The sequence below is a fragment of the Perognathus longimembris genome, chromosome 3 (assembly GCF_023159225.1).
Source record: "Perognathus longimembris pacificus isolate PPM17 chromosome 3, ASM2315922v1, whole genome shotgun sequence".
NCBI classification, from domain to species: Eukaryota; Metazoa; Chordata; class Mammalia; order Rodentia; family Heteromyidae; genus Perognathus; species Perognathus longimembris.
In genome coordinates, this window is record NC_063163.1 from 65,345,218 (window position 1) to 65,362,138 (window position 16,921).

Below are 16,921 nucleotides of genomic sequence, written 5' to 3' on the forward strand. Positions count from 1 at the left end.
ACAACTGGGATGACCAGAGTGGGCCGGAGGCCTGTGGGGAAGGAGGGAGCCCTCTGGGTCTTCCGCCTGTGGGGCTGCTCCATCCTTTCTGGGCCTGGCTGCTCTAGAAGGGAAAGGAGGCCCGGTGAGCAATGTGGAAAATTCTAAGACAACCTCAGTATATCCACATCTCCTTTCCACAGGACATGATGCCGCGCCCACTGACACACAAGGAAAAACCCAGATAGCTGTCCCCGTGGCCTCAGTCTGTGGAACCCCCACCTGCCACCTGATGCTCGCAGTGGGACCTGCCATGGATGGGGAGTGTCCTCAGCATGAACTCCCGCCAGCGGGTAGCATCCCACTGCAGGTGAGTGTAGGCTGTCCCTGAGGCCACTCAGCAGGACTGAGACACTCTCAAGTGAATTCTGGCTATTGCCCTCCAGAGGTTGACCTTGACCCTGACTTGTTCAGTTCAGAGTTCTGCCTCTTCTAGCTCTCCTGGAGCTCTAGAGAGGGACTCATCTCTGAGTGAGATTCTTCCCACAGAAAGACTCCTCTGGGGATTCACCTCCAGCTGAGCAACCAGTGCCTTCATCAGCCCTCAGCCATTAAGGCTTTGGGGTTTTTTTCTTGTAGAAGTTGCTGGCCATTTGGGAGAGGCACTGAGCACTGGTGAAGCCCAGCCTAGGCCATCCCTTCTAGGGCTCACTCAAGTGGGGACCTCCTCTAGGAGCCAAAAAGGAGCTTGCTTTTCTCTTTCTTTCTTTCTTTCTTTCTTTCTTTCTTTCTTTCTTTCTTTCTTTCTTTCTTTCTTTCTTTCTTTCTTTCTTTCTTTCTAATTTTGGCCCTGGGACTTGAACTCAGTGCCTGGGTACTTTCCCTAAGATTTTGGTTTTTTTTGCCAGTCCTGGGGCTTGAATTCAGGGCCTGGGCACTATCCCTGAGCTTCTTTTTGCTCAAGGCTAGCATTCTACTACTTGAGCCACAGCGCCACTTCTGACTGTTTTCTATATATGTGGTGCTGGGGAATCGAACCCAGGGCTTCATGTATATGAGGTGAGAACTTTACCACTACGCCATATTCCCAGCCCCTGAGTTTTTTGTTTTGTTTTGTTTTGTTTTGCCTAAGGTTAGTACTCTACCACTTGAGCCATAGCTCCACTTCCAGCTTTCTTGGTAGTTAATTAAAGATCATAGTCTCATTGTTTTCCTGCCTGGGCTGGTTTTGAACCATGATCCTCAGATCTTAGCCTCTTGAGTATTTAGGATTGTAGATGTGAGCCACAAGGGCCAGGCTCTTTTTAAAGACATTTGTTGCCCAGGCTGACCTAGAATTTTTACCTCCTGCTTCAACCTCCTGAGTGCTAGGATTACAAGTGTGTAATCCTATGTAACACACTATTTCATCAGCAGTGTTGGTTTATAGGAAACCAGTCAGAGCTGAGTTCCCACATTCTCATGCCCTCCCTCTCCCCTTGCATTAGCATGGGAAGCTGTTACAATTAATGGACCAAAGCGGATATGGATACATTATCATTAGCTCAAGTCCAACGTTTACTTGAAGGCTCACTTTCCCTGAACATTTTATGGATTTGACACAAATATGTCTATCATTAGAACACCCCCACAGAATAGTTTTGGTGCCCAAAAAGTCCTCTGTACTCCACTCATTCATTCTCCTCCCTACAACAATATCACTCAAGTCTATAACTTTTCCCTTTCTAGAATATCATTGTTGAAATCATACAGCATTGTAGTCTCTTCACATTGGCTTCTTAAACTTAGGAATGTGCTTTCGATTCCCCCACCCCCTTTTTTTTGTGGTGCTGGAGTTTGAACTCCAGTGCTTGCTGGGCTGGTGCTCTACCATTGAGCAATGCCCCCAGCCTTGATTTTTCAAATTTTTTTTTTGCCAGTCCTAGGCCTTGAACTCAGGGCTTGAGCACGCTCCCTGGTTTCTTTTTGCTCAAGGCTAGCACTCTGCCACTTGAGCCACAGCACCGCTTGCCGTTTTCTATACATGTGCTGGGGAATCGAACCCAGGGCTTCATGTATACAATGTAAACACTCTTGCCAGTAAGCCATATTCCCAGGCCCTTGTTTTTTATTTTTAATTTTAAAATGAATTCTCAGTTCCTGTTTGGGTGCTGGCCTAAGCTATGACTTTAGTACTTTGGTATTGTTTTTGTTTTTTTTCCAGTCCTGGCCTTTGGACTCAGGGCTTAAGCACTGTCCCTGGCTTCTTTTTTTGCTCAAGGATAGCACTCTGCCACTTGAACCACAATGCCACTTCTGGCCGTTTTCTATATATGTGGTGCTGGGGAATCAAACTCAGGGCTTCATGTATACAAGGCAAGCACTCTTGCCACTAGGCCATATTCCCAGCCGACTTTAGTACTTTTATATCCTGTTGTTGCTGGAATGACAGATGTGTGCCACTGCATCCAACTTCTCTCCATAGAAATGGAATCTCTCAGCTGGGTACCGGTCGCTCACACCTGTAACCTTAGCTACTCAGGAGGCTGAGATCTGAGGATCAAAGCCAGCTCTGGCAGGAAAGTCCCTGAGACCACCAGAAAACTAGAAGTGGTACTGTGGCTCAAGTGGTAGAGTGTTAGCCTTGAGCTGAAGAACTCAAGGACAGTGCCCAGGCCCAGAGTTCAAGCCCCATGACTAAAATAGGAATCTCTCACACTTCTCTGCCCAGGCTGGCCTGGAACCATGATCCTTCCCATTTCAGCTTCCTACTTAACCTGGGATGACAGGTGTGTGCCACTGCACTCAGCTATGGGTTGGGAACTTTTCTGTTCTGGGCTAGCATCGAACTGAGATCCTTCTAAGTAGCCAGGATTATTGGTGTGAGCTATTAGTACCAGTGCATTTATCTGTCACCTACTGAAGGAGACCTTGTCCTTGTCATCTACTGCAGGACATCATTCCAATTTTGACTGTGAATAAAATGTTTTAAGTAGCCAAATGCTGGTGGCTCACTCCTGAAATCCTAGCTACTCAGGAGATAAGGTCTGAGAATTGAGATTCAAAGCCAGGCAGGAAAGTCAGTGAGACTCCTACCTCCAAGTAACCTCCAAAAAGCCACACATGGAGCTATGGCTCACGTGGTAGAGTGCTAGTCTTGAGCAAAAAAGTTCAGGGACAGCACCTATGCCCTAGGACCTACACACACACACACACACACACACACACACACACACACACACACACACACACACAGAGAAAGAGAAAGAGAAAGAGAAAGAGAGAGAGCACAAAAAAAATCAGACCCTTGCCATAGTGGGAAAGAAAGCAAACTACATAACTTGGCAAAAAGACTTGAGATGCCAGAGATTATCAGATGAACAAGTAGGGGGTGTGGCAATGGAGACAGAGACTGCAGACTACATGTAGGGCAGCACCCCTGCAGTCCCCTCTGACTAGAGATGATCAGCATCTGCTCTTCAGTGCAGTGCTGGCTGCCCCTCCCATCTCTTCATATCTCCTCCTGCTAGAAAGGGCCTTGATTGTTGCCTGCCCATCCAGGATGAGTAAAGAAGAAAAAAGCTGGTTAGGAAGAGAAGCAAGAACAACTCTGGGTTTCCACAGAGCTTGGAAATAGCTACTGGGGTCATGTAGAACTCAGGGTGGCAGTAGAAGGGACATAGTAAGCCCTTAGGAAGGGATAAGCTCATATTTTGCTCAGATAGTAGGATATAGAATAGGAACTTGCTTAAAGGGCACTCCACAATGGACACCAGTGGCTCATACCTATAACCTAGGTATGCAGGAGGCTGAGGATCATGCTTCTAAGCCAGTCCAGGCTGCAAAGTTCTTGAGATGTTTATCTCCAATTAACCAACAAAAAGTCAAGAGTGGGCTGGGGATATGGCCTAGTGGCAAGAGTGCTTGCCTCATATACATGAGGCCCTGGGTTCGATTCCCCAGCACCACATATACAGAAAATGGCCAGAAGTGGCGCTGTGACTCAAGTGGCAGAGTGCTAGCCTTGAGCAAGAAGAAGCCAGGGACAGTGCTCAGGCCCTGAGTCCAAGGCCCAGGACTGGCCAAAAAAAAAAATAATAATAAAAATAAAATAAAAATAAAAAAAGCCAAGAGTGGAGCTGTGGCTGAGCCTTGAGTGAAAAAGTAAGAGACAATACTCAGGCCCTGAGTACACACAAACATACACACACACACACACAAAACAAAACAAAACAAAAAAACACAATAAACACCAGTGGCCTAGCTACTCACGAGTTTAAGATCTAAGGATTGTAGTTTACTTCCTTTTTTTTTTTTTTTTTTTTGGCCAGTCCTGGGGCTTGGACTCAGGGCCTGAGCACTGTCCCTGGCTTCTTTTTGCTCAAGGCTAGCACTCTGCCACTTCAGCCACAGCGCCACTTCTGGCCATTTTCTGTATATGTGGTGCTGGGGAATCGAACCCAGGGCCTCATGTATATGAGGCAGGCACTCTTGCCACTAGGCCATATCTCCAGCCCAAGGATTGTAGTTTAAAGTCAGCCCAAGCAGGAAAGTCCATGAGACTCTTATTTCCAACTAACCACTGAAAAACTATGGCTCAAGTGATAGAGCACTAGCCTTGAGCAAAAATGCTCAAGGATGGCACCCAGGCTCTGAGTTCAAGTCCCAGGACTGACACACACACACACACACACACACACACACACACACACAAAATAAATAACAAAGGGAGCCCCACAATTTGCAAGGTGTTGAGAGCAAAACCTAGTGATAACTGGAGTCACTTGCAACTTGGGAACTCTGGCTGATGTTCAGTGCCCACAGCTGGGGTCGAGGCAGGGGGCAGGGATCCAGCTCTCCTTCACTCCTTCCCCCACCATGTGCCCTGACCGTATTTTCCTATGCCTCCCCCTGTGCCTCTGATCCCTCTTCTGCACAGCTATAATCTGCCTAATTACTTCCCTGTCACTGGGCCTTTGGGGAGAGTCCAATTTCTGCTGCTATATATAGTGCTGCTATATTTTGAGAGTGTGTTTCCGAAATAAGATTCTTGGATTGGATTGGAACTAGGGCTGGTGTGTGTATAGAGGATGGATGTAGTCCTTCAGAATGTGCCACTGCTTGGGCTGGGAATGTGGCTTATTGGTAGAGTACTTACCTAGCATGAATGAAGCTATGGGTTCAATTCCTCAGTACCATATAAACAGAAAAAGCCAGAAGTGGTAGAGTGCTAGCCTTGATCAGAAAGTTTAGGGGGGTTGGGGATATGGCCTAGTGGCAATAGTGCTTGCCTCGTATACATGAAGCCCTGGGTTTGCTTCCCCAGCACCACATACCTAGAAAGCAGCCAGAAGTGGCACTGTGGCTCAAGTGGCAGAGTGCTAACCTTGAGCAAAAAGAACTCAGAGACAGTACTCAGGCCCTGAGTCCAAGGCCCAGGACTGGCACAAAAGAAAGAAAAAAAAAAAAGAAGTTGTTTAGGGACAATGCCCAGACCCTGAGTCCAAGCCCCAGGACTGGCACACAAAAAAAAGAAGAAGAGTAAGTTTAGGGACAATGCCCAGGCCCTGAGTCCAAGGCCCAGGACTGGCAAAAAATAAAATAAAGAAGTGCCATTGCCCTGTCACCTTTATGGTGAGATTTCAGGGAAGCCAAGCCCTCTGAAGCTCCACCTGAGCAGGCATAGGACCATAACTGCCCTAAGGACTCAGAAGCTGGAGTCTGGATTGGCATATGGATATTGGTCCCTGCTGTGAAAAGTCCTGGTGGAACCCTGACTTGGTCCTGTGCTTCCACTGGGTGCCCTGACCATGGAGGGAGGGCTTCCTTGCACTTAGATTGAGCTGTGGCAGAAAGTCTGAGGTGGCCTTTTTGCTTCATAAGAAAGAGCAGCCTCTCTGATTCCAATAGACATGACACAGATAGGACCTGATTGGATGTCTGGGAGTTAGGTGCCCAGTTTTGGACCAATCACATACTAAGGCCAACCCTCTAAAGGCAGAGCTACCTCTCTGGCTGCTAGTGGAAAGTCCCAAAGAAAGTGTTTTATAGTTGTTCTTGGTTTTTTGCTTTTTGCCAGTCCTGGGGCTTGAACTCAGGGCTTGAGCACTGTCCCTGGCTTCTTTTTGCTCAAGGCTAGCACTCTAGCCCTTCAGCCGCAGCACCACTTCTGGCTGTTTTCTATATATGTGGTGCTGAGGAATCGAACCCAGGGCTTCATGTATGAGGCAAGCACTCTATCACTAGGCCATATACCCAGCCCTTGCTGTGTGTGTGTGTGTGTGTGTGTGTGTCAGTACTGGGGCTTGAACTCAGTGCTTCCCACTCAGTCTTAGCTTTTTTGCCCAAGGCTGGCAGTCAGTCTCGCGACCCATAGTTCAGCTTCTGGCTTTATTTATGTTCATTGTTTGGAAACAAGAGTCGCATGGACTTTTCTTAAAGCCCAGGCTGGCTTTGAATCTCAATCCTCAGATCTAGGCCTCCTGAGTAGCTAGAATTATAAGCATAAACCACTGGTACTTGGGTGCATCAACACTTCTTTTTTCTTTCTTTCTTTTTCTTTATTTATTTTTGCCAGCCCTGGAGCTTGAACTCAGGGCCTGAGCACTGTCCCTGGCTTCTTTTTGAGGCAAGCACTGTTTTTTTTTTTTTTTTTTTTTTTTTTTGCCAGTCCTGGGGCTTGGACTCAGGACCTGAGCACTGTCTCTGGCTTCTTTTTGCTCAAGGCTAGCTAGCACTCTGCCACTTGAGCCACAGCGCCATTTCTGGCCTTTTTCTAGCTATGTGGTGCTCAGGAATCGGACCCAGGCCTTCACATATATGAGGCAAGCACTCTTGCCACTAGGCCATATTCCCAGCCCACTCTGGCTTCTTTTTGCTCAAGGCAAGCACTCTACTACTTGAGCCACAGTGCCACTTCTGGCTTTTTCTGTTTATGTGGTGCTGAGGAATTGAACCCAGGGCTTCATGCATGCTAGGCAAGCACTCTACTACCAAGCCACATTCCCTGCCTGCATCAACACTTCTTTTTTTTTTTTTTTTTTTTTTGGCCAGTCCTGGGCCTTGGACTCAGGGCCTGAGCACTGTCCCTGGCTTCTTCCCGCTCAAGGCTAGCACTCTGCCACTTGAGCCACAGCGCCACTTCTGGCCGTTTTCTGTATATGTGGTGCTGGGGAATCGAACCTAGGGCCTCGTGTATCCGAGGCAGGCACTTTTGCCACTAGGCTATATCCCCAGCCCTGCATCAACACTTCTTGAAGAGGGCACAGAAGATGTTGGGTTTGGAGCCTGGTCAGCTTCCCAGTAATGCAAGTCAGAGAGGATAGAAGTGGCCAAGCCCTGGAATTGTGTCTAGGGAGATCCTGGGGGAGGACAGTAGCAGTTCCCACACCTGGTACTCAGCCTAATTTCCAGGCCCAGCAAGGATAAACAGGATGATGTCCCTTCCCACTGCTGGCTTCTCCATAGTGACCATGGGGGCTTCCCTAGTGGCCAGTGGAGAGAAACCAGAGTCTTATTGGGACTGGCTCTGGAGCAGGAACCTACTGAGACCTGCCTTTTCTGCAGGGAAATGAATGCATGGCCCACCCCCAGCAGGGCATAGGAGACTCTTACAACACAAGGTCCTTTTTGGCAAATAGCTTCACTTTTTTTTCTTTGGAGCAGGAAATGGAATGTCCTTCATGCTAGGCAGGTGTTTGCCATAATGCTATACCCTAGCCCCTCTTCTACCATCTAGATTAGGGGAGCCTCTAAGCAGGGTCCCTAGGCCCTGAGCCTGGGATGTGGGAAGCTCCAGGAATTAGAGTCCTCCTGGGATTATCCCTTATAGACAGGGAAACTTAGGCACCAGGTAGTTAAGTAACTCCCAAGTGGCCCACAGGGAAGCCCCAAATGACTACAGAGCCATCACAAGATCTTAGAAAGTTCCTTGTAACCTCCCTACTGGCCCCTGCACATGCCTAACCCTGACTCCTGCTCTTGCTGTGTTTCAGAATGCCCTGCTGCACTGTCCATGGTGGGGCAGTTTCTCTCAGGCGCCATATCCAGCCTTCTCCAGCGAGAGCCCGTAAGTCTTAGCCCTCGGCCACATGCTTCCCAAGTCCCACTGCTCCCAGCCCTGAGAGCTCATCCTCCTTGTTTCCCCCAGGGCTAGCAGCACCTACCTAGACCAGCCTTCCTAGCTTGGGAACAGGCCTGAGGGGCCATGGTGAGCCAGGGTCATTCCCTACAGGGTTGACCTCCACTGATCCTGGCAGGAGCCAGACAAGGATGGGGGCTATGTGGATCCTCAAAGTGATGCCTTGTTAAGCTCTGTCTCAGTGCAGTGCAGGAGGGGAACCTGAGTTCCACCAGCCTGTGCTTACCTTCCTCTGTCTCTTCCTCCAGTCAGTTCATGAACTCCACGTTCCTCAACGGCCATCCTTGCCCAGACACCAGCTATGCTTCTGTAGCCACTGCCTCCAGCTTCCTGCCAAAGAGTGGTGACTTCCCTCAGGTAAAAGCCACAGACTTGCTTGGAGCACCAAAGCTGTGATGACCTCTGAGTGGCTTCGAATTCATCAAGGGTGCTGTTGGTAACAAGGAAATGTGGCTGGTGTTTTGGGAACAACCAGTTCCCTGCTCAGCTGCTCTGGGAAATGAGAAGCCAGCCTACCAGGCCTGAGAATCTGTGCTTTCCTGCTAGTCAGTCTGTCCTCCTGGCCGAGGGGGTATTACCTTGCGATTGGGCAAAGATGTGTTGGAGATCTATGTAAGGAAGGCTGGGAACACATGGGGAGATGACCTGTAGTCACTTGTCCTCACAGTCTCCGTGGCTGTCTCGTATCTGATTCATTCCTCATACTGGGCACCCTCCCAATAGGGCTGCACACCACAGAATTCAAGCCCCACAATAGCAGTGTAAGAAAGTAGCCTATACAAATGCAAGGAAGAAGCCAGGCACTGGTGGCTCAGGCCTGTAATCCTAGCTACTCAGGAGGCTGAGATCTGAGGATCATGATTCAAAGCCAGCCCAGGCAGGAAAGTCTATGAGACTTATCTCCAACTAAGCACTGAAAAGCTAGAAGTGGAACTGTAGACAGACAGACAGACAGACAGACACACACACACACACACACACACACACACACACACACACACGAACGATATGGAGACATCCAGAGACAGAGGAGGTGATAGAATCAGAGCAAGGAGGAGAGATAGAGAAACAGAGATAGAAAAACAAGAGACACGGGGGCTGGGAATGTGGCCTAGTGGTAGAGTGCTTGCCTAGCTTGCATGAAGCCCTGGGTTCAATTCCTCAGCACCACATAAACAGAAAAAGCCAAAAGTAGCACTGTGGCTCAAGTGGTAGAGTGCTAGCCTTGAGCAAAAAGAAACCAGCGACAGTGCTCAGGCCCTGAGTTCAAGCCCCATGACTGGCAAAACAACCAAAAAAAAAGAAAAAAGAAAAAAGAAAGAAAGAAAGGAAGGAAGACAAGCGACACAGACACGGAGATGGAGACGAAGGGCTCCTACATTCCAGAAAGTGTGCAACGGCAGCCTGGAGTCTTCACAGTTTCTGAGAGAGCAGGCATGCTGACACCTGCCAGCATTGAGCACTGACAGAGACACATGTCTTTTTCCATGATCATGTCTGGGTGGCACTGGGGACCCCAGGTTTGTGGCTGTGATATGTTGGGTAGCCCCAGAATTCCTGGAGCACAAGAACACAGAGCCCTCGTGTGTGTGTGTGTGTGTGTGTGTGTGTGTGTGTGTTTGTGTGTGTGCGCGCGCGCGCACATGCGTGCACATGGACTTGAACTCAGGGCTTGAGCACTGTCCCTTAGCTTTTTCACTCAAGGCTGGCACTCTACCACTTGAGCCATATTACCCACTTCCACCATTGTTTTTATGGGTCATGGAGCTTGAACTCAGAGCTTGGACGCTTTCCTGAGCTTTTGTGCTCAAGGCTAGTGTTCTACTACTTTGGGGCTGGCTTTAAATCATGATCCTCGGATCTTAGCCTCCTGAGTAGGTAGGACAGGCACAAGCCACCAGCACCAGGCCCAGTTCTAGCTTTTTGCTGGTTGGTTGGAGGTAAGAGTCTCAGAATTTTCTGCCCAGGACTGGCTTTGAATTAAGGTCCTCAGATCTCAGCCTCTTGAGTAGCTAGAATTACAGGTGTGAGCCACCAGTCCTTGGTTCTCTCTGCTTATTTCTGGTCTTCATCTCTTTGGAGTTCTGTCTCTGTCTCCCTATGGCTGTCTCTGTCTCTATCATCCTCTTTTTCTTTGTCTCCACATCTTTGTCTTTATTTCTTCAGGTATGTGTCTCTCTGATGCACAAAGTTCTTACTCATTTTCCTTATAGTCTTGCCAAGAATCCACAATTTCTCAGCTGAATGCTGTGATTCCTGCACTCATTCTGAATCCCACTTGTCACTATTCATCAGGTAACATGAAAGCCAGCTGTTACCCCTTGTTAAAGGATAATCACAACAATAAATACCTATTTATTGAGCATCTCCTGAGTCTATGGCCTGCTAGCATGGCACAAATCACCCCAAGGCAGCTGACCCCCTCATTCCAGTGCTCTGGTTAGGGTAGGTTGGACCCAGTTGTCTTCCTCTCCCTCTGCCCCTCTCTTCTTCTCTTTCTCTGGTGGTACTGTGTTGTTGTTGTTATTTTAATTTGTTTTTTTTTTTGTCTCTCAATCATGGGGCTTGAACTCTGGGCCTGGGCACTGTCCCTCATTTCTTCAGTTCAAGGCTAGCACTATCTTGGAGCCACAGCGGTACTTTAGTTTTCTGGGGGTTAATTGGAGATAAGAATCTCATGGATGTTCCTGCCCAGGGTTGGCTTTGAACCTCAATCCTCAGTCTCAGTTTCCTAAGTAGCTAGGATTACAGGCATGCACCACTGGTCCCTGGCCGTACTGCGTTTTTGAACTCAGGGTCTCATACTTGCTAGGCAGGTCCTACCACTTGAGCTATACCTTTAGCTCTTTCTGCTAGGAAAATGCAAGACATTCATACCTAGGCTGGCCTAGATTGACATCTCCTACTGATGCTTCCTGTGTAGCTGAAATTACTGGCATGTACCGCCATATACAACTATTGGTTGACATGAGGTGGTGTCTCATGAACTTTTTATTAAGGCTGACTTTGAACCACAATCTTCTTGATTGTTGCCTCCCAAGTAGCTGGAATTACAGAGATGAGCCACTAAACCCAGATCCTACGTGTCTCTATTAAAGAAATGGCTTCTTTAGATGAGTTCTCACCCCTGGAGGATCTCTGCTACCTTCCCCATGACTGTAGCCCTGTGGGCCAGCTTCGGGGTTCTGTGGAGTAAGGAGCCAAAGCCTAAACACAGCCCTCTGCCAGCTGCCCCACTGTGGAAGCCCCTATAGTCCTAATTCAGACTTGGTGATGGTGTGGTGAACAATACAGTGATGGCTATGTCCACATCCTGGCCTCTGGAGCCCCTGGCTGTTACTTCATGGGGCAGGAGAGACTTTTCAGATGGGATTAAGTTTAAGAACCTTGATCTTGATCATCCTGGGATCGTCCAGGTACACTCGAGGCCCGGCATCACCACAGGGGCCTCAAAGAGGCAGACAGTAGGTTAGAGACAGTGACTGGGACATGCTGTGCTGCTGCTCTCAAGAGAGAGGAGGGAACCTTGAGTCAAGGGATGGGAAGCCTCTGGAAGCTGCCACAGGCAGGACAAAGATACTCCGTGGAGCCTGGGGAGGGACCAGCCCTGCTACATTCAGACTACAGACCTTCCTCCAGACTATAACACGCGCATCACTGTGGCTTTAAGCCATGAGGTTTTTCGTAGGTACGGCAGCAGGAGGAAAGGAACACACACTGGCAGGGGCCTTTGCCTTGCCAGTGACACATGCTCTAGAATTGTTTCTTTTAGCCGTGTAAATCAGAAGGTGTTAGAATAGAAAATCCAGAGCTGGGTTAGGAGTGAGGAGAAAATATAACCTATAGGCTTTCACCTAACAGCTGGTAGTGAAATTTGAACTCTTGAGTTTCCTGGCAGAAGCAGCAAAAAGAGAAAGGAGAGGAGGTATGTGACTAAGCACCCATAAGGAGAAAGCAGAGGTATTTCCATTTTTGCAGAGTATTCCTGATTTACCTTTGGGGGCTGTCTTGTGACCTGTGCTAAATTGTCAGCCCCATAGTACCTTTACTTTGACTCTGTATGTTAGTTAACCCACCAAGATCTAGGCCCTAGGGAGATTGAGACTGTGGAATGGGGGATATCATACCTCAGTCTGGGGGGGGTCTTCAGAGATCTGTGGAGGTGGCATCCTAGCCTTTCTGACTCCACTTTCAGGAATATACTTATCAAGTTCTTTTTTTTTTTGGCCAGTCCTGGGGCTTGGACTCAGGGCCTGAGCACTGTCCCTGGCTTCTTTATTTTCTTTTTATTTTTTGGCCAGTCCTGGGCCTTGGACTCAGGGCCTGAGCACTGTCCCTGGCTTCTTCCCGCTCAAGGCTAGCACTCTGCCACTTGAGCCACAGCGCCGCTTCTGGCCGTTTTCTGTATATGTGGTGCTGGGGAATCGAACCTAGGGCCTCGTGTATCTGAGGCAGGCACTCTTGCCGCTAGGCTATATCCCCAGCCCCATGGCTTCTTTATTTTGCCCAAGGCTAACACTCTGCCACTTAAGCCACAGCACCAATTCTGGCCGTTTTCTAGATATGTGGTGCTGGGGAATCAAACCCAGGGCTTCACATATACCAGGCGAGCGCTCTTGCCACTAGGCCATATTCCCAGCCCCACTTATCAAGTTCTTACCCCAGCCCTGTGTGCCACCCTGGCCAGCCCCTGCTGGATGCCTGCCCCACTGGTGGTCAGAGTAGGCCTGGAGACCGGAAACCCAGGTACAAATGCTGGAGGACAGGGTGCACACACACACACACACACACACACACAATGGTTTGCAATGTGAAGTTGTGATACTTGCGGTTTCCGTGTTTGAAAGTTTACCTGTAAGCCCAGTACTCAGAAGGCTGGGACAGAGGGTTCAATGAGTTCAAGCCAAGCCTGGAACACATAATGTGACTCTGTCTCAAAAAACAATAACAGGACTGGAAGTGTGGAATCTAGTATTAGAATCTAATATTAGGATAACGCAGGCAAATCCTTGAGTTTAAAAAAAAAAAAAAAGGGTGTATGTGTGGGTCCACCCAATAGAGTGGTCGACACCTGTAATGCTAGCTACCCAGGATGCAGAATTATGGAGGATCATAGTTCAAGGTCAGCCCAGGCAAAAAATTAGGAAGATACCATCTTATCAAGAAACTGTGTGTTGGGTTGGAGATGTGGTTCAAGTGGTAGAGCACCAGCCAATGATCAAAAATAAGCATTAGAAGCCAGGTGCTAGTGGCTCATTCCTGTAATCCTAGCTACTCAGGAGGCTGAAATAGGATCACAGTTCAAAGCCAGCCTAGGCAGGGAAGTCTGTGAGACTCTTCTCTCCAATTAATCACAGAAAAAAGGCAGAAGTGGAGCTGTGGCTCAAGTGGTAGAGTGCTAGCCTTGAGCAAAAAGGAACTCAGTGACAGCATCCAGGTCCAAAGTTAAAGCCCTAGGACTGGCAAAAAAAAAAAAAAAAAAAAAAAAGAAAGAAAAGAAAAGAAAAGAAAAAAGTAAGCATCAGATACCAGGTTCAAGTCTTAGTCTCAGACCAAAAGAAAAAAAAGCTGTATGTGAGCCTGGTCTTTATGCCTATAATCCTTTACTCTGGAGGCTTAGATCTGAGGATCAAAATTTTTGTTTGTTTTTGTCAGTCCTGGGGCTTTTTTTTTTTTTTTTTTGACAGTGTTAGGAAGCCTTCCCTCCATGGTCAGGGCACCCAGTGGAAGCACAGGACCAAGTCAGGGTTCCACCAGAACTTTTCACAGCAGGGACCAATATCCATATGCCAATCCAGACTCCAGCTTCTGAGTCCTTAGGGCAGTTATGGTCCTATGCCTGCTCAGGTGGAGCTTCAGAGGGCTTGGCTTCCCTGAAATCTCACCATAATGGTGACAGGGCAATGGCACTTCTTTATTTTATTTTTTGCCAGTCCTGGGGCTTGAACTCATGGCCTGGGCATTGTCCCTGAACTTCTTTTTGCTCAAGGTTACCACTCTACCTCTTGAGCCAGTGCCACTTCCAACCTTTTCTGTTTATATGGTGCTGAGGAATTGAACCCATGGCTTCATGCATGCTAGGCAAGCACTCTACCACTAAGCAACATTCCCAGCCCCTGAAGATCAAGATTTGAAGCCAGCCCAAGCAGAAAAGTACATCTCCAATTGACCAGCAAACAGCTGGAAATAAAAGTGTGGCTCAAGTGGTAAAGTGCTAACCTTGAGCAGGAAAGCTAAGGGACAGTACCCAGGCCTGGAGTTTAAGCCCAGTACTAGTGCACATGAATACTTGTGTATATACATACACATACAGACACACAAAGACAGGCACTGGTTTCTCACACCTGTAACCCTAGCTACTCAAGAGGCTGAGATCTGAGGTTTGATGCCAGCCAAGGCAGAAAAGTCCATGAAACTCTTGTCTCTAATTAAACACACACACACACACACACATTGAAAGTGGAACTGTGGCTCATGTGGTAGAGTGAACAACAACAAAAAGCTCAGGGATAGTACCCATGCTTTGAGTTCAAGCCCCAGGACCAACACAAAAGAGAGAAAGAGAGAGAGAAATTGACAGAGAAAGCTGTGGTGGTGCTATGCACTGTGGTCTCAGTCACATGGGAGACATAGAAAGGAGGGTTAAAGTACGATGAAGCTCATCCTAGGCACAAGCACAAGACCTCATCTGAAATGTATCTAAAGCGAAAAGAGGTTGAGAACATGAAGTGGTAGAGTGCTTACCTAGCAAGCTCAGATTCCTGAGTTGAAAGCCCAATACTGCCCTCCCCCCCAAAATTATTTTATAATGTAGATTTGTTTTTAAAAAATGTGTCCTCACAGAGTCATATGTGTGAGTGGATGTTCCCCATCTCCCTTCTGACGTTCCTCTGAAGGAACACACCAGCCATGTTCCTGGGTTGAGTATCTGGTGGCAGCTCACAATTAGTGGTCCCCGGAGGCAGTACTGGGTCCTCCCCAGGGCTGTAGTCCCTGGTAAGGACATGTATGTGTAGACGTAAAGGGAATAGATGTGTGGCTTTGTTTCCATTCTTTTTTGGGGGGGAGGCAGCAGTCTTGGGGCTTGAATTCAGGGTCTGTGTATTGTCGCTTACCATTTTTGCTCAAGGATAACACTCTACCATTTGAGCCACAATTCTACTTTCTGCTTTTTGGTGGTTAATTGGAGATGAGTCTCACCAACTTTCCTGCCTGAGCTGGCTTCAAACCTATCTTCAGTTCTCAGCCTGGGTCTCTAGGATTACAGGTATGAGCCACCACTATCCAGCTTGTTTGGGGTTTTTGAAACAGGTTCTTGCTATGTAGACCTGGCTGGCCCAAAAGTCACAGTCTTTCTGCCTTAGCCTTCAACTAATGGGATTTGTTTCTTTCTTTTTTTTTTTTTTTTTAAATTGAGATGTGACAGAAAAGCTACCATTTCAGAGTATACCACTCTGTGTCTTAATAAAGTCACAAACCGGGGCTGGGAATATGGCCTAGTGGCAAGAGTGCGTGCCTCAGATACATGAAGCCCGGGGTTTGATTCCTCAGCACCACATATATGCAAAAAGAAAAAAAAAAAAGGCCAGAAGTGGCACTATGGCTCAAGTGTCAGAGTGCTAACCTTGAGTAAAAAGAAGCCAGGGACAGTGCTCAGGCTCTGAGTTCAAGCCCCAGGACTGGCAAAAAAATTTTTTTGAATAAATAAATAAAGTTACAAACCTGTGCAACCATTGCACTAATCCTACAACATTATTATCATACCCCAAACTCATTGCTTTTGGGCAGGTACGTTAGTCCTCCCCAGCCCAAGACCACTTCCTGTCTACTTCCCTGTCTCTGGTATACTGAGGTTTGAATTCAGGGCTTTGTGCTTGGGAGAAAGACACTTCACACTTGAGCCATACTTCCTGTCTCTGTATTCTCTTGTTCTGCATATTACTTGTCAATGAAGCCATACACTATGGGGCCTTTTGTGTCTGCTTCCCATTGAGTGTTGTGCCCTCAAGGTCCCTCCATGTTGTATCCTTATCCTGTTCATGGCTGAGTGATGCTCCAGTATGAATGGACCTCACTGTGTGTCTACTCTTCTGTGGCTGCATCATTGTGTGTTTTAGTCATGCTGCTGAGAGTCTCTGGGAATAACTTTCCTTCCATGTGCCAGTACTTGTGTCTCTCAGGCACACAGCCAAGCAGAGAACTGATGGCAGAGAACTGCAAAGAACTTGCCAGTGGTACTTTCATGACAGGTTTCCTGTGTCCATCTGATCAGGGGTATACTTTAGGACATGTGGGCTCTAGTTGGGGGAGGGGCTATGAGTCCATGCTGGTGGCTCACAGGCCCTGAGCTCTCTCAGGGCCTCCCTCTGGCCCATGATCTGTCTGTTTTTTTGTTTGTTTTGTGGTGTGTGTGTGTGTTCCTGTTCTGAGGTTTGAGATCAGAGCCTGGGTGCTGTCCAAGTCTGGTGCTCTACTACTTGGGGCACAGCTCTACTTCTGGCTTTTTGTGGTTAAATGAAAATTAGTCTCTTGGAGTTTTCCTGCCCCCGCTGGCTTTGAACCTTGATCCTCAAGTCTCAGCCTCCTGAGTATGTAGGATTACAGGCCCCAGTGCCTAGACTCAGCCTGTTTTTTGCTGTGTGTTGAATGAGCTCCCCCCAAGGCTGAGCCAGCACTTCCCCTGGTTCTCCTTAGCCTCTGCCTCTTGCCAGGCCCTCCTCAGCTATACCCTTGCATAGGGTAGCCTCATGGTCCTGACTCCAGGACAATGCCGCCTGCATGGATCTCACTTCCTTCAGTGCCCATTACTCCTGAAGCTCACCT

At 48.0% G+C, this 16,921-nt stretch overlaps 1 protein-coding gene across 3 annotated transcripts in view; it reads left to right on the forward strand.

Moving 5' to 3' along the window:
• Window positions 1-16,921, forward strand: part of Sbno2 (strawberry notch homolog 2) — a 71,965-nt gene that overhangs the window by 24,981 nt on the left and 30,063 nt on the right. For all 3 annotated transcript variants that reach the window (XM_048341798.1, XM_048341799.1, XM_048341797.1), the window contains 3 exons: window positions 183-349; window positions 7,953-8,026; window positions 8,347-8,455. In XM_048341798.1, the coding sequence (XP_048197755.1) occupies window positions 272-349; window positions 7,953-8,026; window positions 8,347-8,455 (261 nt within the window). In that variant the 5' untranslated portion in view covers window positions 183-271. The remainder of the gene's footprint in view (window positions 1-182; window positions 350-7,952; window positions 8,027-8,346; window positions 8,456-16,921) is intronic.